General features: G+C 44.8%; 1 protein-coding gene across 4 annotated transcripts in view; it reads left to right on the top strand.

Moving 5' to 3' along the window:
- The first annotated feature begins 6,554 nt into the window (after positions 1-6,554).
- Npr3 (natriuretic peptide receptor 3) overlaps positions 6,555-24,260 on the top strand; it is a 59,546-nt gene continuing 41,840 nt past the window's right edge. Inside the window, exons 1-2 of one of the 4 annotated variants that reach the window (XM_050139093.1) lie at positions 6,555-6,893; positions 18,763-18,885. In XM_050139093.1, the coding sequence (XP_049995050.1) occupies positions 18,771-18,885 (115 nt within the window). In that variant the 5' untranslated portion in view covers positions 6,555-6,893; positions 18,763-18,770. Of the gene's footprint in view, positions 6,894-7,274; positions 8,609-9,655; positions 9,787-18,762; positions 18,886-24,260 lie in introns of those variants that run through there. The other 3 variants (XM_050139091.1, XM_050139090.1, XM_050139092.1) reach the window with 3 other exon arrangements.

Below are 24,260 nucleotides of genomic sequence, written 5' to 3'. Positions count from 1 at the left end.
TGAAGATTTAAGTGCCCCCAAATTGTTCTTGAGTGGTTCAAGATGCAGGGTTGAAGAAAAAAATTCCTATCCCTATGGAGTTTATATATTGTTGTCTTAATTCTGGTTAGTCTTGAGTATAAAATGTTTACTATTATGATACAATAATATCAGAAAATTATTTTTATAAGATACTTTTGAAGTTTGATAAAATTGTTAGTCTGGACGTTGGAGCATTTGACTGTTGTGAAATGACTGCTTATCGTACAGATTTAAATATAATTTGGGTCAAATAATATCTCTAAACAAAAGCAAAAACTATCTGGAAAAATAGAGTAAAGCTATAGAATGCTACAGTTTTTGACATTTATTATTATTTATTTTAATAATAATTTTATATTTTTTGAAATTCTAGTATAAGTATAACATTTCTCCTCTTTGCTTTTTTTTCTTCCAACCTCCCCCTTATGTTCCACTTGCTCTCTCTCCAACTAATGGCCTTTTATTCTTTAGTCATTTTTACACACACACACACCCTGCTCAGTCTGTATAATATTACTTGTGTGTGTGTGTGTGTGTGTGTGTGTGCGCGCGCGCGCGCTCACGTGTGTATGTGTGCGTGTGTGTGCATATGGTTCCGGGGCTGGTTACTTGGTATGGGATAGCAAGTTGGAGGAATTTCCCTGGGGAATACTGTTTTTCCTGCTTTCTTTAGTTACCTGGAGTTTTTGGTCTAGGTTTTTTTTTGGATTTTGGTGGACTGTGGTTTTCTGTTGCAAGTAGAAGTTCCTTTGATGAGGGGTGAGGATTCCAGTTATCTATGGGAATAAGGCTAAATATTTGGAATGTAGTTAAAGATGGCGCTGCTTCAGTAAAGTGGTGGCTGTAGGTTCTCTTCCAAGATCTAAGGATTCTTCAGCCCTGGGGAGTTGGCTAGGCTTTCACTCTTGCTGGGCCTTATCCAGCTAGGAAGCTGTTGGTTACTGCCAGGGTGTGGAGCCACCACCGCACCCTTTGAGTTACTGTGCTGTGCAGGAAATTGTTATGGTTCATATGCCTCTTTATTTTTTTAATCAATTTCCTGAGAATATTCACATATGAGTATTATATTTAGATCAGTTCCAACACCCATCCAACTCCACCCATGTCCCCTCCCACTTCTTAAATTACTGACCTCGTCTTCTTTAATTATTATTATTATCACACACACACACATACACACACACACTTTAGTCAGTGGGTGTTTTTAGTATTGCTTTTATAGTGTATTTGTTTCAGGCTGACCATTGAGCCATTTATGGGGGGTCTCATCCCTGGAGAAGACTGAGTCTCCTTCTCTTAGAAGTCATTAATTATCATTGGGAGTGGATCCACGTGAAATTTCCCCCATGCGCATTGGCAGCTTTTGTTTTATGTCCATAAGATGTGTGAAGGTGTACATTTCGCTGAATAAGAGCAAAAAGCTTGGTGCCCTAAATTTTTATAGCTTGGACATTAATACATTGAGATACATTCCAATCTTCTCTCATTATTGTTACTTAAAAATTTAAATGCATTCATTTATTTTATGTGTGTGTGTGTGTATTCATGTGCCTGCATGCACAGGAATGCCTTGGCATGTGTGTAGGTCTGTGGACAATTTGTGGGAGTTGTTTCCCTCCGCCATGTGTGCGGTGGGCATTGGAATCAGGTTTTCAGGCTTCAGCAGCAAATGTCTTTCTCCACTGAGATCTCGCATTATTTATGGCAATGTCTATGATGTACGAAGTAAATCCGCCCAATACAATCTTGTTTGCATCTCGTGTAATTGTTTTTTGTTTTTTTTTTGTTTTTTTTTTTTGTTTTTTTTTTGGTTTTTCGAGACAGGGTTTCTCTGTGGCTTTGGAGCCTGTCCTGGAACTAGCTCTTGTAGACCAGGCTGGTCTCAAACTCACAGAGATCCGCCTGCCTCTGCCTCCCGAGAGCTGGGATTAAAGGCGTGCGCCACCACCGCCCGGCTTCGTGTAATCTTCTTTCTGAACTCTTTTCCATCCTCAAAATCCTGGGCCTTGTACCTGTCCCTCCCCCTACGTTTATTGGTCTTGGTTAGTCCCTGTTTTCTCTAGTCCTCTGAATTTCTGAGGAGAGTTGCATCCGTTACAGAAAGCTGCACGGTGGAGGGCAGATGAGCTCCTGTAGTAGGGATACTGAGCAAAGCTCCTGTCAAGCTTACCAGGGAATATCCGAGGTTGGGAATCCAGGGCCAATGTCAAAGTGATATTGCCAAACAGTTCCGTCCATTATAAATTAGGTCATTGGTAGCCGTGGATTATTTTAAGCAAGTTACACACAGACTAAATATTGTAGAGTTTTGAACTGATTTCTTCCAAAATCACCAATTAAGGCATTAAAATAGACTCATAACAAGAATGAAGGTTTAATAATTTCCAACTGTACATCAAGACTTAATTTCTCCTTTTCCCCAATCTTACTTATACGACAGCAGAATAACACCTGCATTTTAAAAGCAAGACAATCACTGTGCGTTGTGGTGCACTAGATGACCTTGAGAGGCAGAAGCAGGGGAATCGAGAATCCAAGGTCATCTTTGGCTGCGTAGGGAATTCACGGTCAGCCTGGGTTACACGAGATCCCATCTCCAAGAAACAAACAAATCAAAAGCAAATGAGAAAACTGATTTAATCTGTAGGATGACAGTGTACAGGTCTGCTTGTGAGGTTTCTGAGGGCATGCTCCTCCCACAGACGATAACTATCCCAGAGAGAATCCCAGCCTCTACCTAAATAAATAGGTAGGTAGATAGCAATACAGACTAGTGTGGTCACAAACCTGTTGAGCGCTGTGGAACTCAGATAAAAGAGCTAACATCTCTAAGGGCTTAAGGAGAAGGAGGCCCTTAATCCCATTTCATATATTTACTCATTTTCTCAGAGTCTTTCCCAAAGAGCACAGTATATAGCTAAAAAACGGGAAGCAACAGCAAAACCCAACCCAAACCAAAAACAACAGAAACCCCAACCAAATGGTCAGCGTTGCTATCTAAGAATGTAAATCAAGATACTTTCCACATTTTTTACATTTATGTATTTTGTGTGTATGTGTGTAGGAGGGTGTTGTGCGCCGTGGAACATGCGTGGAGATCATGGGGACACACTTAAGAGAGACCACGCTATCCTTCCTTCCACTATGTGTGTTCGAGGGAAGTAAACTCAGCTCATCAGGTTTGGTGGCATGTACCTTTATCTGCATCTCCCTGGTCCACATACCTGTTTTTACTACATTAGACTAGTTGTCTATAAATTAACAACACTATATTGTTTGTATTTTTAATGTCAGTACTCAGGGCAAGTCACAGATGGGGGATATGGATTTCAGAAATCTTTCTACTGTCATCATGGCTCAGAATGTCTTCAGAGAAATAAAAACAATATTGTAAGAGACAGAAAGGCCTGCACTTTCAAAGAAGCCCTTGGAGCCACATTTAACTATAGCTTCTAAATAAATTGAGTCATAAATTTAAATAAAAAGACATACTTACTATTATTCGTAATATTGGCAAAAAAAAATCACAGATTTGTACAATAGAAGAAAGGGGTCAATTAATGGAGTCCCCCCAGGAGAGCAGAGACCCGGAGGCAGATTTTGATTTCAGCATTTCTGTGTCCACTGATTTCTCTCTCACTTCTTGAATAGCTTCCTGTAAAACACCAACTGTCTGTTAAAAAAAATGAAAGTCTCAGTACTTGTTAAACTACAGAAAGGTTCTCGGGTTATGTGTGGCGTCCTTTCATCTGTTCTGCCTCTAGGGGGAAGTGTGTTTTCAACAATTCTGCCTCCGGAAGGTATGTCCTTGTGGGTTAAGGCTTCCCTGTGGTAGTTTTTAGTGGGACTTCAGGACTGGCTGGACAAGAAGGAGGGACCTTTGAAACTCTGCAAGGACCCTCACTTTACAGGTCTTAGCCAGGGTTCTGAGGCAGGGGGATTATAGAGAAAAAGCCCCAGGCATTTTTTTTAACTACATTTCCAAGAATCGTAACTTCTCCACCTGGTAGTCTTTCTTGGCGATAGCTGCAAAACATCTGGACAAAAATTTCACTCAACAGAACTAGAGACAGAACAGCTCTCGGATATTGACGAAAGCACTTCTAAATTCTATAAAAGCCCCCGAGTTTCCGAAATACTACATTCAACACCGACGTGTTTGGGCTTTCAACTGGCCAATCTTTTTCCTTTATTTTCTTTGACAATTGAAGTAGATAATTGAATTCTGAATGTGGAAAACCATGGCCTCCTCCCTGAAAGGAACAATATTTAAAACCTGAGTTCAAGACTCTTTCTGTTTTCCCGCTTCCTTCCTTTCTCCCTCTCTCTTTTCCTTGGTTTACTAGTATTTCTGTTAAAATATTACAAAGGTGCTATTATTTTCAGTTTTGCTTTTCTGGAAAGCCTGAAAATTTGTTTTTATATAAGAGTGTATGTATGAGTGTGTGTCTGTGTTTCTGTGTGTATGTGTGAGTGGGTATGTGAATCTGTGTATGTGTGTGAGAGACTGTGTGTGTGAGTGTGTATATGAAAGTGTGTGTGTGTGTGAACTGTGTGTGTTACTAGGCACTGAATTTATCTTAGGCAAATTCCACTGAGTTGTAGCCCCAGCCCTCTTTTCTTGTCTTTTTCTTAAAACCTTTTATTTGGTGACAGTACCTTATAAAATTAAATTCTCTAGGTTGGCCCTGAATCACTCTATAGCCCAGGCAGCCTTAAAATTCGATATCTTCCCAAGGAGCTGGCCTTTCAGGCCTGGGTCACCAGGTATCAGTGTGATACAAAGAATATCACTTCCCGTGGGAATCAGCTTGGTTACCGATCCTGTTCTACATAGTATTACAGGTGACCTTTCCGAATAAAAAATGTCCGCAGGGGACAAAGAGGTATTTGAACATCATATATACTCTTTGGGCCATGGTTCTTCAACTGTAAAAGCAGAGATGCCTTTTTTCGGCTTAAGATGGCAAAACTAAGTGGTAGTTTCAGCTGGGTGCCTAAAGAACTCTTCGATGGACAGCCAACAAAATCGTCCTAACACAAACCCATAGACTTGTGTTACTGTTTATAGTCTCGTTCTTGTTTGTGTTTGAAGACTTATTTATTTATTTTAAATCCCAACTTCTGTTCATTTGAAATCTGCGTGGATTTGTTAAGCACAAGGGCAGCAACATTGTGGCCCCCTCCCCGCTGTTTCTGGGTAGTTCCACAGCTTCCTCCTGGCTGGAAGCTGAGAGCTCTTACCCAAAGGCCACAGGGAGGCCATGGTCCTAGCCGTGACGTAATCCTACTGCCCTGCTGCTGACCCAAGGGCGAGGCCTGAGATGCGAGAGGCACTCACACGGGGTGCCACTGAAACCTCAGACTATCCTAGTGAGCCCACACCACACACTGCAGAATCATATCGCCATTGGCCCGCGTTCCCCAGACACAGGGCATACCGGTTGGTAACAGGAAACCTTGGTTCTTCATGTCTCCTGGCAACCAGTTGAAGTCCACTAAGACCCTTGGAATCCAGGATTTAGCTGTTGTCTTTTCTTTTCTTAAATAACTATGAGCCTATAAACAAATGTTTGCTTTCCCAAGAGTTCAGGAAGGATTTAATTGTTGTGAAGCGCTAAATATCAGTTTCCAATGTGCATAGATAATTCTTCAGAATTAAATATTATATAGAAGCCTCTTTTACTACTGGTTAGCAGCTCTAATTAAATTAACAAAACCTCACCCAGGATTTAGAAAGTCATACTTAGAGCAAAGTTTTAGGGACCACAGTCAGTGCAGAACTAATATCTCAATGGCTCTGGGCATGAAAAGTAGTCCAGAATTACATTTTCACTTCTAGAAAGGACGGTGGAGAGAGTTTTGATGCCAGGAGTTGCCATGTCCCCGAATGCCTCAATTTGCCATTTCGTAGTCACAGACATTTTGGAGTCTCAGAATAAAAAAAAAAAAAGCGCCCTGGGCAGTGAAGAATCGCGTGCAAGTTTCTGCCGAAAGAGGGCGTACGGTTTAGACTAATAGAATTCCTGTACGCACCGACGCCCAGCTAAATGAAAGAACATTTTAAACATTTTAAAATTAACTTTCATTTGCGAGATTCTAGTGTCAGAACTACCTTGTGCAACAGCCTGTTCCCATCGCAAATGTCTTTGCTGCTTGACCATGAAAAAAGGGTTCAGGCCCTTTGGACCTGCGCGGCTGCGCGGTCTTGCGCGCCGCACCTCTGGTCTCCGACACCCCCACAAGCGTTTCCACTCCGTCTGCATCGCTGTGGTAGTTGTGACTAATGGGAAAACTGGGTCTCCCAGGCAGGACCTTTCTGGCCGTCCCAGAATCTCAGGAATTCTGGAGCAGAAGCGGCTGGATCTCCCAGCACTGGGGTTGGAGCAGACTGCTGTTCGGCACTTAGGGATTCTCTGGGGAAGATTTTCTTTTCTTCTTTTCTTCTTCTTCTTTTTTTTTTTTTTTTTCCCCCCGTGGGGCTTAGTAAACAGAACTTTTGGGGGATGCTTTTCAAGCTCCGTGACACTTCCTGGAATGGAATAATTTACCTACTATTGGAAGCAACAAGTTTCGCTTTCCTGGCCTCGGTGACCCTGCAGAGGGGTCTGTGCCCCGAGACAAGGGGACGACTGCAGCCGCTGTGATTCTAGCATGCCCCAGCAGCCCGGAGGGAGGGGAGCCACGCCGGGTGGGGGAAGGACGGGTTCGGAAACCGCCCAGGCCAGATGGGCATACTAGGTCCGCAAATGAATCTTCTGGCACTGGGACCTTGTTCCTTGTTCTCCGACCTTGCTCCGGGAATCTGGAAGGTCAGGTGCGGGACAGGACTGGCCGCGTCCAGACAGAACGAGGCAGGAGCAAGAAAAGAGGTGAGAGCGAGTGAGACCTATGGAATTTTGCGCCGAAGCCACCAATTTGGAGACACCCCCACCCCCTTTTGCAGCGTGTGTGTCTGCGTGTGCGTTTGTGCATGTGTGCGCGCGCATTTCTTTCAAATATCTATCTATACTTTTTTTTTCAATGGGGGCTAGAGAGAGTGGAGCCAGAGAGAGGCGGGGACCTTAGAGTCGCGCCGCGCCGCGAAGGCTCCCGCGGGTGTAGACGTGGGCGGCTGCGGCTTTGGGCCAAAGCTGAGCACCGGCAAGGAGTGGGGCTTAGGGACCGGGCAACCGCGAGTAGGCCAGGGGTGCGGGGAGGAGCCCTGATGTAAGAATGTTAATGAGAGGCTCCCCCAGCCCAACCCCCACCCCACCCCACCCCCACCCACCCCACCCGCTGCAGAGACAAGCCCGGCCTCGGCTCGCCATGTGTGGTAACGCGCTCCGCCGCTGCCACGCTATTTAAACACCGGCTATGGATCCAGGAACCCGCGCGAATCAATGGGATCAAACGCGAAGGAGGTGCACCGTCAATTACAAGCACCTGGACAAGTCTAACTTTTTCTTTTCTTTTACAAATAACGCCTTCAAACGCAACCTTAGCAACGCCCAAATAGAAAGCCACCTCTAAGCCAAAGAGTCTATGTGCAAAAGGAGGGAGAATCTATATATATATTTATAATAACTCTATATGTATATTACAGACGCACAGGTTTACATTCGGTGAACTTTTCTTTTTCTTTCTTTGCTTTTTTTTTTTGAAAACCTAGGGACACTGAAGAGGAGTCTTCCTCTTTCTTTTGGCGCTTTACTCAAGGGGATATTCTGTTTTCTCGGAGCGCCCAAGGGGGCGCAGGGACAGAGGAGAGAGAAGAGTGGGGAGGAAAGAGGCAGGGTGGGCGGGGGGCAGAGGGCGAGCGGGCAGCCTAGGCGAGGGCTTGCTGGCAACACGATGCAGTCCCTGCTGCTGCTTACTTTCTCGGCGTGCGTGCTGCTGGCCCGGGCGCGGCTGGCTGGCGGCGCGAGTGGTGGCGGTAGGGACAACGGGCCAGGCAGCGGGCGCCGGCAGAGAGAGGCGCTGGCGGCTCAAAAGATCGAGGTGCTTGTGCTGTTGCCCCGGGACGATTCGTACTTGTTCTCCCTGGCCCGGGTGAAGCCGGCCATCGAGTACGCTCTGCGTAGCGTGGAGGGCAATGGCACCGGGAGGAGGCTACTGCCTCCCGGCACTCGCTTCCAGGTGGCCTACGAAGATTCGGACTGTGGCAATCGTGCGCTCTTCAGCCTGGTGGATCGCGTGGCGGCGGCGCGCGGAGCCAAGCCGGACCTCATCCTGGGGCCGGTGTGCGAGTACGCGGCAGCGCCGGTGGCCCGGCTGGCGTCGCACTGGGACCTGCCGATGTTGTCTGCAGGAGCTCTGGCCGCCGGCTTCCAGCACAAGGACACGGAGTACTCGCACCTCACGCGCGTGGCGCCTGCCTATGCCAAGATGGGCGAGATGATGCTCGCCCTGTTCCGCCACCACCACTGGAGCCGAGCTGCCCTGGTCTACAGCGACGACAAACTCGAGAGGAATTGCTACTTTACCCTCGAGGGGGTCCACGAGGTTTTCCAGGAGGAGGGTTTGCACACATCTGCCTACAATTTCGACGAGACCAAAGACTTGGACCTGGACGACATCGTGCGCTACATTCAGAGCAGTGAGCGAGGTGAGCAGGAGCGCCACCCGGGTCCTTGGCTATGTCCCAGTGGTTCTAGGTGGTTTTCCCCAAACCCCATCAACTCAGCCTTCTGCAGATCTCACCCTCCCCTGAAACCCGAGGACCCGAGGAGGCTGTACGCGGGGACTTGTTCAGGTGTGAGCTGCCTGACCCAGGGGCGGGTTGAGGGTAGCCCATCGCCGTGGAAGGGGTGTGCCTATGCGGGAACCCCTGGGGAAGTGGATCTTGCCGAGGGAACGTTTGAGCCTACTGCTAGCGCGGTCCGAAGTATGACAGGTGTTGCCAAACACTAAGGATTTTCCGCTCCGGGGTCCCAAGCGTTCAAGGAACTTGTTACTCTGTCCATTGCTGTCGCGCGCCCCCCTTATAGGGCGACGCCTAGCAGTGGCGCGCAGCTTATTGACTACCTGGGGGTCCCCTGGCTTTCCTGGCTGCTCTTTCCCCAGACCCCAGATCTCCTTTAAAGGCTCTTTGTGTTACTCTCCCAAGCCCCCTCTAGTCTCATATAAACAAGCTTCTGTGGTTTCCACCAAAGTGCGTCGCTGTGTCTGGACTCCGGCGACACTCACTTCCCCCGGGCGCGTTGGCTTCCCAGACTCTGAAAGAGCGCAGAGCTGGGCTTGACCCGAGCACGCGCAGGATCCTGTGCGGAGCCTCCTTCCCACGGGTCCCCTCCCCGGGCTTTTCTCCCCGAGTAACAGAGGGCTTGGAACAATAGCCAAACGAGAGAGAGAGAGAGAGAGAGAGAGAGAGAGAGAGAGAGAGAGAGAGAGAGAGAGATTGAGCGAGTGAGCGAGCTCAGTATGGGGTTGCGACCATGGCTACTGGGTGCATGTGAAGCTACTGCCCGCCTTTCTGTTGTGTAGATAGCTGAAGGAGCCGGAATCCCCGCATAGGGCAGTGAGTCGGGGTGTCCTGTTCGGGGTTCACAACATTCGGGAAATCCCGCCTCTGCTTTCCCTTGGTGCGCAGGCGCTCGGAATATCCGCGGCTTTCCCCCTTCCCCCCCTCCCCGCAAAGCTTCCGATGTCCCGGGTTGCTGTCCGGGTGAGACCCAGGGGCACCCGAGCCAGCAAGGCATCAGGCTTGTCCGCAGTTCGGACGCCGGGGACCTGTGCCTGCCTGTTGCGGAACAGCGCAGCATGAAGCTTGGGGACTCAGAACAGGTGAGGTGGGCAGGAAAAGCTTCCTGAGTGGCGCCACATTGGCCTCTCTCTCTTACTTGGCCACTCTGAACTCGAGTGAGCATGCCCTGTAGAGTGAAGAGGTGTTGTAGACAGTGTGGACAGGACAAGTTTGACCATAAGAACTCCAGGCTGTCTGGGCAGAATCACTGTTAGGTGCCCCGGCAGGGGACTGGTTATGTAAAAGGAAAGAAAGTTCTGTCCCGTGGTGGCAGATTTGTCCCTTCTGGGTGAGAAACCCACATCTGCTTTCCTTCCACTCTGTCCTCAGGCTACTGCAGCCTCTTGCGGTGCTGGTACTAAAAACCTGGAGACACCCAGGGCAGGCGGGGAATGGGGGTGTGTCCCCCTCCTGGCTAGATCCCAGGTTTACAAACCCTGTCCTTGCCTTGTTGAACCCAGTGAGGTGGTGACCTTGGCACAGTGGCCTCCTGGGATGAGAAGCCTGGCAGATCCGTCTGTCTGCTGTGTGGCACCGGAGCTGCACTGGGCTCTAGGAGCCGTGGTGCCCGAAGGGCTAGAGAGAGAGCCGGCTCAGGAACTGGGGTGTCTTGGTTTAAAGGCAGCTTGCATGCTGCCCCTGTTACTGTTTTTAAATACACTCAGATCTCTTCGTTTCCCTCTCCCCTATCCAGTTTAGCGGTGAAAGTTTGCTAGACAGGTGTGTGCCACCTTACAGGTGATAAGGTTATTATCGTATGGAGGATTCTTTCTTTAAAACCTGTCTCCAACAGTGATATGGCAGACTTTCCAAAATATAAATACAAATATTTTTTTAGGCTGCTCTCCTTTCAATTTCCTACTCTTTGTAGAGAAAGTTAAGGCTGTCAGGATGTTTCCTGTGGATCTGAAGCTTTACTTCACTGGGATAGCCAAGGTGTCAAGTAGAGCTTTAGTGTGTTCTGTCAGTAGAGTTTGGGGCTCAGCCACATGCTAGCTGGCAGGATCCTGGGCTGTTAATATGTATCCCAGGCTTGCTCTTGAGGTAAAGCAGGCTTCTGTAACAGCCACATCTTGGGGATGCTGGGAAGGTTTAAGGAGCTAAGCCCCCAGAATGCACTGAAACAACATGGATCCGGGCAATAAACGTGTGGCTTCACTGTAGTGGGTGCTGTTTTCTATATGATAACAATCGCCTTCACCCAGAAGGGGAAGCCACATCCTGGGGTCCTGGGAAGCACTCCTGGCTGAGAAGCACACACCTCAGGATGCAGCTCCTCCACTTTTCAAGGTACTGAATTCGGAACTTGTTTCTTCTGTGAAGCAAGGAGCTGGATGAGAATCAGGGCTTTTCCAGTTGATGTCTGAGGTCTGGAGTGTATTTACCCAAATGTAAAAACGAAGCTGATAGCATTCTGCCACAGAGCATCTTCTGTCCTTAGGAACCCTTCCCACCTCCTCTTTTGAAAAGAACATTTTAACTTTAAAATCAAATTATGGATATCTGAATATCTTCACTGTTAAAAAGTGATCTGTGACCATTTCAGTAATAATGCAATTCATTTCTTTTTCTGGCTACATGAGATGCCCTTTAGAAAGGAAAATGAAAAACCAACCAACCAAGCAACCAAACATGCCCTCCCCCAATCCAAATAATTCTTATCTCCTAGGGTGTACCACCTAAGTCAATAATTGAAAAACTTTAAAAAGTCTAATATACTTAAAATAGATATACCTGGGCGAGTGTGATTTAGTGTTCTTATAGCGTTCATTTATACTAGTGGCTAAGGTAATGACACAGAGTTGATCTCAGCTCCCAGGCTTGAGACAATAGAGAGTTTATCAATGCTAGCTGCTTCGAGAAGTAGGGAGCAGGAGATGAGATTTTACAAGGGGCTGTTTGATCATGTATTGTATTTATTACAAGATAGTGGCCAATTTTTTATATACATGGGGGGTGACAGAGAACACTGGACAGTAAATTTTGAATATCCAAGTCTTTTTGTAAAGTTTCTGTGTTTAATTCCAGATAAAAATTTGAGTGTAAAGGAGACATTATTGTTTTTTTTTTCACCAGAAATTCTAACAGAAACTGGACAAGATGATACATTAGGCAGGTGGCTAGGTCTTGTTAGCCTTTTCCACTCAGGATTTGTCTGTTTCAGCTACTAAGAATATTCTAAAAAGCACTTTAGGAAATAGATGTCTGTGACATAAACACACACACACAGACACAGACACACAGACACAGACACACACACACACACACACAAACAAGATCTTAGATGGGTGTGTGGTATGTGTCTGTAATCCCAGCATTCAGAAAACTGAGTCAAAAGGATTGTGAGTTCAAGGTCAACCAGGGTTATAGAATGTGCCCTGCTGTCCCAAAGTATAAACAAACAACAGACAGATGCTTTTTATTTATTACTGGATTCATTTATGCAGCTGACTCCTGACCTCGATATATCAGATGAAATGATATACTTACTATAAAAAGGACAGAGAGAAATACATTGTTTCAAGCAATGAAAGGTTATAGTTTTTTTGTTTATGTTATTCGGAGATGCAGAACTTGAAGTGATCTACACACAATGGTTTTGCATGAAAACTAGTCTTAGTCTTTTAGTTATGGCTAGGTTATTTATTTGGGCCTGCATAATGACTACAGATGTAGAAATAGTTAATGAATACAAAACAACTTATTTTTGGTAGTCTTGTGTAAATGATCAGATAATTTGTCAGCAGAATTTTTAAGCCAAGAACCCATCATAAAGCTACCTAGCACACAGTAGCAGGATAGAAAAGTACTGCAGTCCACAGTGCAGAAAACACAAGAGCCTTTGGGTGGCTACAGCTTCACAAACAGGAGAAATAAGGGTGTGGTCTGTCTTTTGTAAACAGCATCCCTTGCTTTGTAATGTAGAAGCAGAAAAATCTGCCTTAGGAAGAAGTTAGATTTTTATTTTTATTCAAATTAGGTACATATCTATGTAAGACCAGAAAATGACTTGTCTTATCAGGACAAAGTCTCTTGTCACTTCCTCCCTGTCTCGGACTTACCAGAGGCCTTGTTTCTGACTCTTGCGGATGATCTATAGCAATTTGACTTTGGAACTCCAAATAATAAGCTACTTTTGATTTTTTTCTTTGGTTTTAGGTTTTGTCTCTTGGAATGCCAGTGGAGAACGGCGGAGTTCTCCGCTAACATCTACTATCTGCTAACTACACACGCAAGAGTCTCCCTTGTTCATTCCTCTGATATCATCTTGTCAGCATTTTTTGCTGAGCTCTGTAGTCAGAACTGATATTTATATTACCTTCTAAATGTTGTTCACAGTTGATCCACTTGGGGCCATGTTAAAAAAAAAAAAAGCCCCTTTGTTTGTTTAGTCTCCTATGGACTGACGGCTGACATCCTCTGTAAATTCTCCACTCCAGGCTCCTGACTTCTTTCAGCTTAGTCATTTTCCTGGCATCCTGTGCTATTATCCTTCTGAGCTCTCTATTTAGTGTCTTCCCAAGGCTTCCGTCACCTATCATTTTGAGCCTGGTCCCTGTGTGCCCTCCTTTCTTGATTGATGCTCTTGTTTCGATGGACCACGTCTTCCAGGGCATTTCTGACCAAGGATGGATGAGAGATGCATTTTGAAATGTTTCACGGTTGAAATTTTATTCATTTTTTTGCCCTCATAGATAATGGTAAAATCCATGCTATACATAACCTTCCTCCTCAAAATTTGACAGAACGACCCTATTGTCTTCTGGGTTCTGAAGCTGCTGTTCATTTGAATTGATTTACGTTCCAGACTTAGTGTTTATGATTCCCCACCCACCCAGGAAAATCTTAGAACCTCCTTGCTCTCCGTGGTCTAGCATTCACCGCCGCACACATTGCTGTCAGTATTTTGCCTTGGGGCTTGGGAGGCCCCCTTTCCTCAGAAGCTCATGTCTTTTAATCCTAAGAAATTTTCTTAAGCTATTTCTTTGATGATTTTATTCCCTTCATTTTTACTGTGCATTTTTAAATTGATGTTAAATCAGCACCTGGCTGATTCTCTATGCCTCTTGTCCCCTACTTTTTGCCCCAAAATGCCTTTTGTTTCTTTTGGCTGCTCTCCAAAATTACTATCACATTTAATTTTTTTTAGATTTATTCCTATTATTTTATGTGTATGCATTTTTGCCTGCATGTTTATTTTGGTTGTGAGCCTAGCCTTTAACAGCTGAGCCATCTCTCCAGCCCCTGCATGTTTATTGTGCATCACATGCGTGCCTGGTGCCTTAGTGCCGAGGAAGTGATGAGCCTTTATGTGGGTGCTGGGAGTCAAACTTGGGTCCTTTACAGTAATAAGTGCTCTTACCCACTGAGCCAACTCTTCAGCCCGTACCATTGCCTTTTTCAATTCTAGGATCACACTCTCAGTGTGCAGCTCATGGTGGTGTACTCTACTCTGCCCTGCCTGCATGCAGCAGCTCTTTTCTCCTGTGTAGAGCCCTCCATGGAACAGGGGTGTAAGAGTCAGGTGGGAATGTGGGAAATGCCCTTTTTACTGCTCCTTTAGACTAGTTGGAGAGCACGCATTTAAGATGCTGCCGAAAGGGTCTGCTCACCCTCAGCTGTAGGTAGGGAGAGCCGCAAATCATAAAGAGCGTCGCTCACTTGATAGTCCTCTGCCAGGAGCAGCCAGCTCTTTGCCCACATGTAGCCCACAGTGTGTTGTGTGCGAGTGGAGATATCTCAGAGGAGGAGAAAGAGCCCAGCACATCTCTCCATTTCTCCTGCTCTTCCAGACTCACCACTAAGATAATTCACTACTTTCCGTCTTGCTGGGGCTAGTGAGAGGACAAATGAAAGCCCCCAGAGAGATGCTAACTTATTGTAGTTGTCTAAACGGAAACCCAAGAGTGGGGAAAGGAGGTTCCCCTAATGTGTATGTGGATACCCCTTGGAATGTGTTTATCTTTCTTAATTAACATTTGAAGCCACTCCTGTACACTTAACCCCTTTGATTATGAGAACATGCTGCAATAATGAGAAACCATTTATGGGGGACAGTGTGGCGCCCAGAAGGGAAAGGATGACACCTAATGTCACAAGTTAAAGTGGGGATAGAGTGAAAAATATGGCTACTGAGAACACTTAGCATCATACCATTATCCCCTTTTTCCTGGTTTAAAATTTTGTTCTCAAATAAATATCTACGTATTAAAGCGAGGCTTGGTGGCACACCTTTAATCCCAGCCCTCAGAAGGCAGAGGCAGGTGGACGTCTGTGGTTTTCAGGCCAGCTTGTGCTATACAGCGAGTTCTGGGACAGGACAGGGTCACACAGAGAGACCCTGTCTAAAACAAACAGAAAGCCAGCTAATGTTTATGTATTGAAATGCATGTTGATATCACAAAAGCTGTCTGCACTGACGTCCATTTGTGTAGGAGGATCGGCAGACCCTGTTTCTCTGTAAATCTTAGCTGTTGTTGGGAGGTCCGGGGAGCTGGTCAGTTTTCCTGAGGGTGACACATGCTTCTGTACATTCCCACAGTCGTACTGAATCTGCGCATGTCACTTGTGCTTATGAACTGTGTAATTTGGTTACTGTATAAAACAATGGAATATGAGTGAAAACAGGAAACTATCTCAGAAAAGAGAAACATTTCAAGTCTTTGATAAACCATACGAAGGAAAGTTTGCTAAACGTACCCACAGTTCAGTTAGGCAGGAGTGAGATAACCCTAAAAGATCGAGGAACACCCTGAAAAGCTAGGGTTCTTTATTCTGAGTGCTTTGTTGGTGGTATTAGATTCTTGCTTCGGCTTAAACTAGAACTAGATGACAACGTGTGTTGTGGGTTTGGATTATCTGAGAGAAACAATGCCCTGCACCTGACCTTGGGCAAGAGGATTTCCTTTCAGGAGTAAACTGTATACTCGACACAAAATGGTCAGGACTGAAAAGAACCAAAGTCTAAACAGGTAGATGAGCATTGCTCTCTGACACACTTGCCCAGCCACAATCAGAAAAATTAATCAGAAGCACTGGTAGATATAGGGGGAGAAGCAAGATAAAGAGGCAAAGCAAAAATGTAAAAGCATAAGTACCATGAAAACCAGGTCATCTGGGACTTTGGGGTGCTAATTCTTTGGCCTCAGGGTGCAGTCTGTTTTATCCTTGGGCAGGGATGGCTCTCAAAAGGATGCTTAGGGTCAACTTCCAGTACCTTTGGATGCTTGAATCACCTCCCCCACTTCTCTGATTCTTATTACCTCCTTTGTAGCATCCCACTGCTTATAATTTGGCTCCCCAGTTAGCATGCCTAGATGCAGGAGATATCCACACAAGTGTATTTGTGACCATCTGGTCCCCTATGGAACTTAAGCAAACCACAGCTCTGACAATCTGTTTATAAACATCTTGTAGGCTAGGTGCCCAATGTGCCAGCAGAATCCGGTTGTCTAAATATGGCTTTTGAGACACACTGAACTCTAAACACTGGATACAGATTGATAAGGGATCCTTAGTAGACAGCCAACCAGAGCTCCATGGACCCCCCTGGAGATACCCACTTTTGGAATCCATGCTCTTCCAACTTGCCCAGCCTTTGCCTCTTGTTGGCTATTTTACGAGATACTCGGCCTGTGATTTTTCCCATTGAAGAGGCTTGATCTACAATGAGGGCTCAAGTTAGTAATTAGGAGTTTCTTTGAGAGCTTCTTTATTGAGACATCTTGGGATTTTTCTAAAATCCCAAATGTATAATTATTTCCAAAAGAAGCAACGCCTACTGTTATGGGGTTCAGGAATTTTGCTGTGTCCCCAAACCATGTTTCCTAAGGTGCTGCTACCCTGTGCATGAGGCCTTTCTGTAGTTAGAAACGTCCATCATAGCCTGACACCCTGAGCTAACGCGCCTAGTGGACGGCGTATCAACAGGAGCCCAGGCTGCCATGCAGAATGCCAAGGCTGTTTGTGCACAGCCTGCAGTTTGTTTTCTGTCTTTTAGCACCTCAGCTTTTACAAAGAGCACACATATCTCAGAGGGCTGGCACGCATCACGAGAAGGCGGTTTTTTACAGTGCCCAGGCTTCTGAGGTTCTCCTCGCAGTCTGTGTAAGAGGCAAATACAGTTCTCCTGGTCAGGGGGAGGATTGGCTGGGCAGTGGCCCAGTCCCCATTCCACTGTAGCCCGTGTCACCCTTAGGTCACAGGCAACCATCTCTTAAAGCTGTGTAAAGCCGCCTGTATTCGACGGCGTGAGTGCAAACTGTACGACCATGAAAAGCGAATGTGTGTGTGTGCTGGGATCTTAGTCTCTGTTCCTCTGTGTGTTGGGCCTCCTTCAAAATAATGTTTGTAAATGAACACAGAAGAAGGTGTGTACTCATGGCTGATTTGCCAGAGGAATGTTCTCTCTGATCCCATCCACTGCTTTCCCCGGAGAAGGTGTTTACTGTGTTATTAAGAAAGAGAAGCAGTCATCATTGTCCCCTGTCTGTTTTCATCTGTCTGTTTTTTAGGCAGGGTTTCACAATGCAGCTCAGGTGGCCTAGAGCTCACTGGGTAGCCCAGGCTGCCCTGAAACTTATGGCAACCCTCCTGCCTCAGTCTCCCATGCACTGGAATTACAGGCACAAACCACCATGCCCAGCTCTCCCTGCTGTATGGCCTTTACTCAGATTTCACCAATTGTTGATACGTTGTCTTTTTCTCTTAACATTTCACATACTTCCCCTCTCTTTGCTATCTCTTCTGATTTACGGTGTATGTATGTACATATGCACGCATTAATAATCAATAAACCATCCTTCTACCCATCCATCCCTTGTCGATCTATATCTATTTGATTTTCCCCTTATATAGCCCAAGGTAGACTTGATTCTTCGACCTTTGAGTGTCTGGGGTTGAACACTATTGAGATGTGTTTGTGTAAACATACATACGTACAAAATTACAAAGGCAATACAAAGATTATGTTATGAAACATTTGAGAACAATTTAACAGGACCATGCTCTGTATCACTAAACTCATTTCTTTTTTTGAGACAAAGTCTCATTGAACGCAGTCTGGGACTCAGATTTCGAGGATGGCCCATATAGTGCTGAGATTACCGGTGTACACTGCTGTACCCAGTTCTGTGTGGAGCTGAGGAGCAAACCCATGGCTGTGGGCACGCTAGGCAAAGACTCTACAGACAGACTCATATCCCAGCTTTCTCAAAACATTTAAGAACAAGGGTGTTTACATAAACAACTGCAGTAGTAGTCCTGAAAACAAGAGTCTTAATGCAAACACATCCTGCTATCTAACTACAGACCTGAAGTGAAATGTCACCTTACAGAAGATCTTTCAGTTGTATTTTAAGGAGTGTGGGTGGGTCAAGCATCCTACCATCACCTGGGTTAGATCTGTCGCTGCTTCCTCCTGACCCGATGCACTTTGCCCGTTTGTGTATTTCTGGCCTTCTGTGTGTTCCATCAGGAGGCTGCTGTGTCTGTGTCCTCAAAGTCATTCTGCTTCCTATGGCTTGGTTGGGGTGTTGTTTGCTAAGTTTCGCTAAGTTAAAATTATTGTGCCTTTCCCTTGTACCCACGGTTTCATCTTGGGATTTAGCTACCCATAGCCATGTGGTTTGAAAACTTTAAATGAACATTTCTGCAAGCAAACAGTTCTTGAGTTTTAAGTTACTTTTATTGTCGTATATTGTTATAATTGTTCTGTTTTATTATTATTACTATTGTCCATCTGTTATAATGTCTAACTCAGAAGTTAAGTTTTATTATAAGTATATATATTTAGGAAAGAAAAAAACATTGTATGTTTTTCTACCCAGCTTTTGGGAATGCTTTGGGATCTGGGAATGTACCTCCCGTGGATAAGTGGCGACCATGAATTAGGTAGTTTACAAGGAGATATTCAAGACTATATAGACCGCCCAGTCTGCATCTGCGGTCGCCTGGTTGTTTTGGCCTGTTGTCAGCCTGTTGTGTTTGGGTGACTCACACATTGTTTCTCTCCCCAGTGGTTATCATGTGTGCCAGCGGCGACACCATCCGGAGCATCATGTTGGCGGTGCACAGACACGGCATGACGAGCGGAGATTACGCCTTCTTCAACATCGAGCTCTTCAACAGTTCTTCCTACGGTAACCGCTTCTAGCTTCTCCAGCTCTGCTCAAGTGTCAGAAAGAGGAGTGTGAGGAAGAGTCAAAAGCTTTAGTGAGGTCCGTAGATGTGATTTCAGCTACTATGGGAACTGTACTTGATTTTGAAACTTCATGATCCTGAGCACTTCCACAGTGCCTCATAGTTTCTCAAGCTTTTCATATTTTTCCAAGAACCCAGTGGGAGCAAAAGTCGCCATGTACCGAGGGTGTCAAGGAAATGTTGTGTGGGTCAGCATAGTCCATTCCTAACTCCACAGGAACATACATGCTGGCACCAGATGTTCTTCTCATGACAGATTGCCAGAATAATTTAAGTGTGATTTGGGATAGAATTTTAGGTAGCAGGAACAGATTAGAACTATAGGATATGAATTCTATCCTATGTGCTATAGGATAGAATATGCCAAGGTGTGCTAGAGTTAGCACATAGCACATAGTTATTGCATCATAAAATTTTAGTAATAAAATAATATGTAAATATATTGTTTATTCATATTATGTGTGTGTTTCTTATAGGCTACAATAGGAAATAGAATAATGAACACTGCAAGTTGAGACAAAAGCATTTGGAAGTCTTTGTTCCTAACCCTCCCTTCTTGTAGCTTACTGCATGTTAATCCTTTCTTAAGTAGAATTTCATGAGTCACTGACATATAGATATCTTGGATTCCTTATAATGGATTTAGGGAAACTCCCAAGGGCTGTGTAATAGAGGATTAATTTTTTTAAATAAAGTGTTTATCTGTATTTTGGTGTTTTGCCTGCATGCAGTCTGTGCATCACATGTGTGCAGTGCCCAAAGAGGCCAACAGAGGGCATTGGATACCCTGGGAACTAGCGTTACAAACCCTTGTAAGTCACAGGGATGCTGGGTTTTGAATCTGGCTCCTCTGGAAGAGCAGCCAGGGCTCTTAACCACTGAGTCATGTCCCCAGCCCCCACGTAATGGAAGGAAGCTTAAGGGGCTCATTATGAGCACAAATACAAAGCCCTTTCCTCCCACTGTAGTTAGGAAGTCGACACTTGAGGATTTTTTTTTTAACATATACACTGACTGCTCAAGGCCACACAGCTCTTCCGAGAGCTTGCTGATGATGTATAGTTATTTAGATAGGATCCAAGCCTTTAAACATTCACTGTGGTTTCCTGCCCCCATTTCCTGGCTTACTTAAGCAGTGATCATTGTGTATATACAGATAATATAACACACTTCTGGGGAATAAAGAAAAGTTGATGAAACAGAACTAACCGCCGCTTCCTGTAATGGATAGCCCCGGCCATGTGGTGCATGCTGGATAAATGCAGTATTTCATGCTACACGCTACCGTTATAGTCTTTCCGTCCCTCTTTTCTGTTAAGCAGGATGTTGTCCTCAATTACTGACTTAAGTCCAGAATGTCATAATACCAGGGACTGCAACACTGAGTTCTTTAACACAGGGGTCAAAACAGGTTAAAGGGAAAACATCTACTCTGTCTTACAAGATGAAAAACAGAATTTAAGGTGATGTGTAAGCATGCGTGCTATAAACAGACAAGCACATGTACATGCATTATGCACACAGTTCTAATAATAAAAGCTACTACTAGGATTCCTTTATCTATGGATAAAACGTGCGCTGCTTTCTCTGTTATTATAATAAGCGAGCATTGCTGAAACTTTGGAAAATCTGTAAAAACAACTGGAAGAAAATAAGCTAAAATTCTACCCACTCAGATAAAAAGTTAAATTGCAATTTCTTAGAAAGAAAAAGAAAATGCATATTTTTGTCTATTATATGTATGTATATTTCACAAGAATATTTTTCAATAAAATGATCATATTATGGTACAACTACCTAGTACATCTTTAATTAATCTCTATTTCTTAACACTACCCCAGCCTCTTGTTATTAAGAACAGCACATTGAATAGTCTGATACGTATATACACACTTATAGTCACACAGTTAGACATATATTATATATTATATAATATAAATTCCTAGAAGTGCAAATGCTGGCTAAGTTGTTATATGTAAACATTGATGGGAATTGGCAAATTTCCTCATACAGAGGTTTTACCAATTTATAGTTTTGGATAATGATGAAATTTTCTGTACTGGTATATCCTTTATCAGTTTTGCAAAATATATCTTCATCAGAATTTATATTTTTGTTCATAAGCAAAGTTTCTGTAGTTTAATTTTTAATCTATTATTCTAAGTGTGTGTGTGTATACACTTGCTGTGGTGTGTATATGTGCACTTGCTGTGGTGTGTATATGTGCACTTGCTGTTGTGTGTGTGTATACACTTGCTGTGGTGTATGTGTGTACACTTGCTGTTGTATGTATGTGTGTGTACACGTGCTGTGGTGTGCATGTGGAGCTCAGAAGACAGTTTTATGGAGCTGTTTCTCCTTGTGTGAGTTCTGGGGACTTATTTTTTTGAGACAGAGTCTCTCTAAGTATCCCTGGTTATCCTGGAACTCTCTATGTAGAGCAGGCTGGCCTTGAACCCACAGAGATCCGCTGGCTGTCTCCCAGGTGCTACATTAAAGTGTATGATACTATGCCTAGGCAAACTGACTGCTTTAGCTTGAGCAACCAGTGACTTTTAGACTTACAGAAAACTTGCAAAAATCATAGACTTCATGCATATCTTTATATTTAAATTACATATTTATACATTAAAACCTTAGTCTATGGATTCAAGTTTTTGTTATCTCTTTAATTTTTTTTGCTTTAGATTCACATCTTTAATGTTATGTGTGCGGGTGTGTGCCTGGCACGTGTACATGTGCCCACAGAGGGCAGAAGGCATCTGGTTGTGAACCACCCTGTGGTGCTGCAAGCCAAGTTCAGGTCCTCCGCAAGAGCAGCCAGTGCTCTTAACTGCCATCTCTTTACCTCCAGTTTTGTCTTCTTTAATTGCAAAATGGTTTCACACAAATCGCAATGAATTCTCGATGTTTCTGATTAAATCTGCATTATTTTACATTTTATCGTACATTTGCTCAGACTTTGAGTTCTGATGTCAGTCAGCCTGAGAGACTGACCCCTATACTGTCTTTCTGCTAAGACTTAAGAGTCAACAGCTTAACTTGATCTTTGAACAGTGAGTTAACCTGCCCTCCCTTGCAGCCTTAGTCTGTTCGAATGATACACCAGGCTGAGGAACAAGTCAACACAGGAGAGAATATATGTTAAATGTCCCCCATCTTAGGAAACATAATGACTATTAAACAAATATTCGCCACTCCGATTGTTAGTCTCAGTTCGCTTGGACCACTGCACATGGGACTTTAAAAACTGTACAGCTTTTGAACTTTTCTCTGATGCTAGTTTTATTTCGTGTGATACATTCTGCCGCTGCGGCCACCCACTCTCAGTTAATCCACCCTACGGGGCTGCATGCATTATGAATCACACCTGCGAGCAAGTAGTTCCTCAACTGGAGTGGCGCAGATGTAGAGGATTCTTTGACCTGAAAGAGCTCTGGAGGAGGGAGGTTCATGCTAGGGATCTGTCAAGAAGGTCATTACTGTTACAAGCTTCTTACGTTTCCTGTTTCCTGTGTCCCTTTTCAATTATGGAAGATTGTGGCCGGGGCTGCAGGGGCGTGGCTTAATGCTAGTCAAGCTAGGTCAAGGACAGCAGATATGAGATCCTTCCAGGTGACTCTGCTCTCTTTGTTGGTTTTTATACAGGGGTAGCCAATCTCAAACAACCGGAAGCTCTAGCTACCCCTGGATAAAAACCAGGTCAGAATCTGCGTTCTCAGTTGGACTCCCCAATATCAAAACCGGTGTGAGATTCTGGAAGGGGGGAGGGATGGTGGGTGTTGTGTGGCGCCTTTCTGCGTCTTCCACAGACCCTGAAGTGTCTTCTACCTCAGAGCATGAGTGACCAATGGAAACATACAGTGGACAGACTCACCTGAACCAGCATTCCAGAGTATCATTATGAGGGTCTTCTTTGATAATTTAACCCCCATAATCAGAGTTGTAATTCCAAAAGGTTCTACCATCCGGCTTTACAGACAGCCCCTCACACAGACTGTATACCAGTTCTAGAAAAGGGGTTCTCCATCTTCCTAAGCAGCAACCCTTTAATACTATTCCTCATGCTGTGGGGGACCTCCAACCATAACATTGTTTCGTTGCTACTTTGTAACTGTAAGTTTGCTACTCTTATGAATCTTAATGCAAGTATCTAATTTGCAGATAGCTATCTAATATGTGACTCACAGAGGGGTTGCTACACATATGTTGAGAACCTCTAGAGAGGCCCAGCATCCCTGGCATTCGTTTTCACTGGTACTTTTAGAAAACATAGTTGACAGCGTGTCTCTTCTCTTATTAAAAGTCTCAGTCTCGCTGAGCCCTCAGAATTATCCCCAGTCTTGCCCAAATTTTATGGCCACAAGAGTGCCATAATACACTCATAATACAACAAAGGGGAATGAAAGTGTTTGAAGGGATTTTTAAAACTGAACTTAAAAAAAAAAACCTATAGAGAGTAGGCAGTTGTATTGCCCTACAGATGTTTTCACGGCATCTACTGGCATTTCTCTCTAGTCCTTTTACCCTCCTCACCACTGTCTCCAAAGGGGTAGAGTGGGAAGCTACTTGGCACAATCCCATTCGCAACTGTGGCCGCACTCACCTCGCCTTCCTGAGAACTCAGACAGCAGGAATTCAGGTGAGGCGGAGAGTCAAACACAGACATAAGAGGAGGGGTTGAATTTATAACGCTTTGCCACAAAGATGATATATGCACAGGAAAGTGAACTTGGAGCAGAGGGAAAAGACAGGGATTCTCATATAATCCCTTGGCTGGAGTGGTTGCCTGGCAGCATCTCAGGATGTCTTCTCTTTTTCCTGGGCTACCATTTTCCTTTGAACCCATGTGCTGTGCACTACAGATGTAGTCTTAAATCTTGGAGTGCCTCAGCTTTGAGGAGCCCAGCCTAGATGGGACAGGGATCTGGGCCTGGTTTGCATTTGCTCCTACTTCTGTGATTGATCTCCTAGTTCCTTGGTTTCCTCATCTGGAAGGGATCACCGTTCAAGCTTTTCCATAGGGTTGCCGTGAGAATAGGAGAGCGCAATGCTACAGGCAACGCAGCTGTACCGAATGTGGACCATGCAGTTGGGGGTGTCTGAGAGCCTAGCCTCTGGCACTGTGGGACACTGGGCCTGTGTAGACTGGGTAAGACGAGGCATGATAGGTGCTTTGCTTTCACTTACGGTCACTGGAGCTGAAGAGCTCCAGCGGTTGGCAGGCAGGGTAGATGAATGACAGGCATGGGTTTCTTGGACAGATTATGGTTCCCAGATATTCCTTCATGTCAGATGACATACGTTGAAGGCC

The sequence above is a fragment of the Alexandromys fortis genome, unplaced genomic scaffold, assembly GCF_014885135.2.
Source record: "Alexandromys fortis isolate MF-2015 unplaced genomic scaffold, M_Fortis_MF-2015_v1.1 scaffold_37, whole genome shotgun sequence".
Taxonomy (NCBI): domain Eukaryota; kingdom Metazoa; phylum Chordata; class Mammalia; order Rodentia; family Cricetidae; genus Alexandromys; species Alexandromys fortis.
The sequence above is the reverse complement of the archived record's forward strand: the minus strand, read 5'-3'. Positions and strand labels throughout refer to the sequence as shown.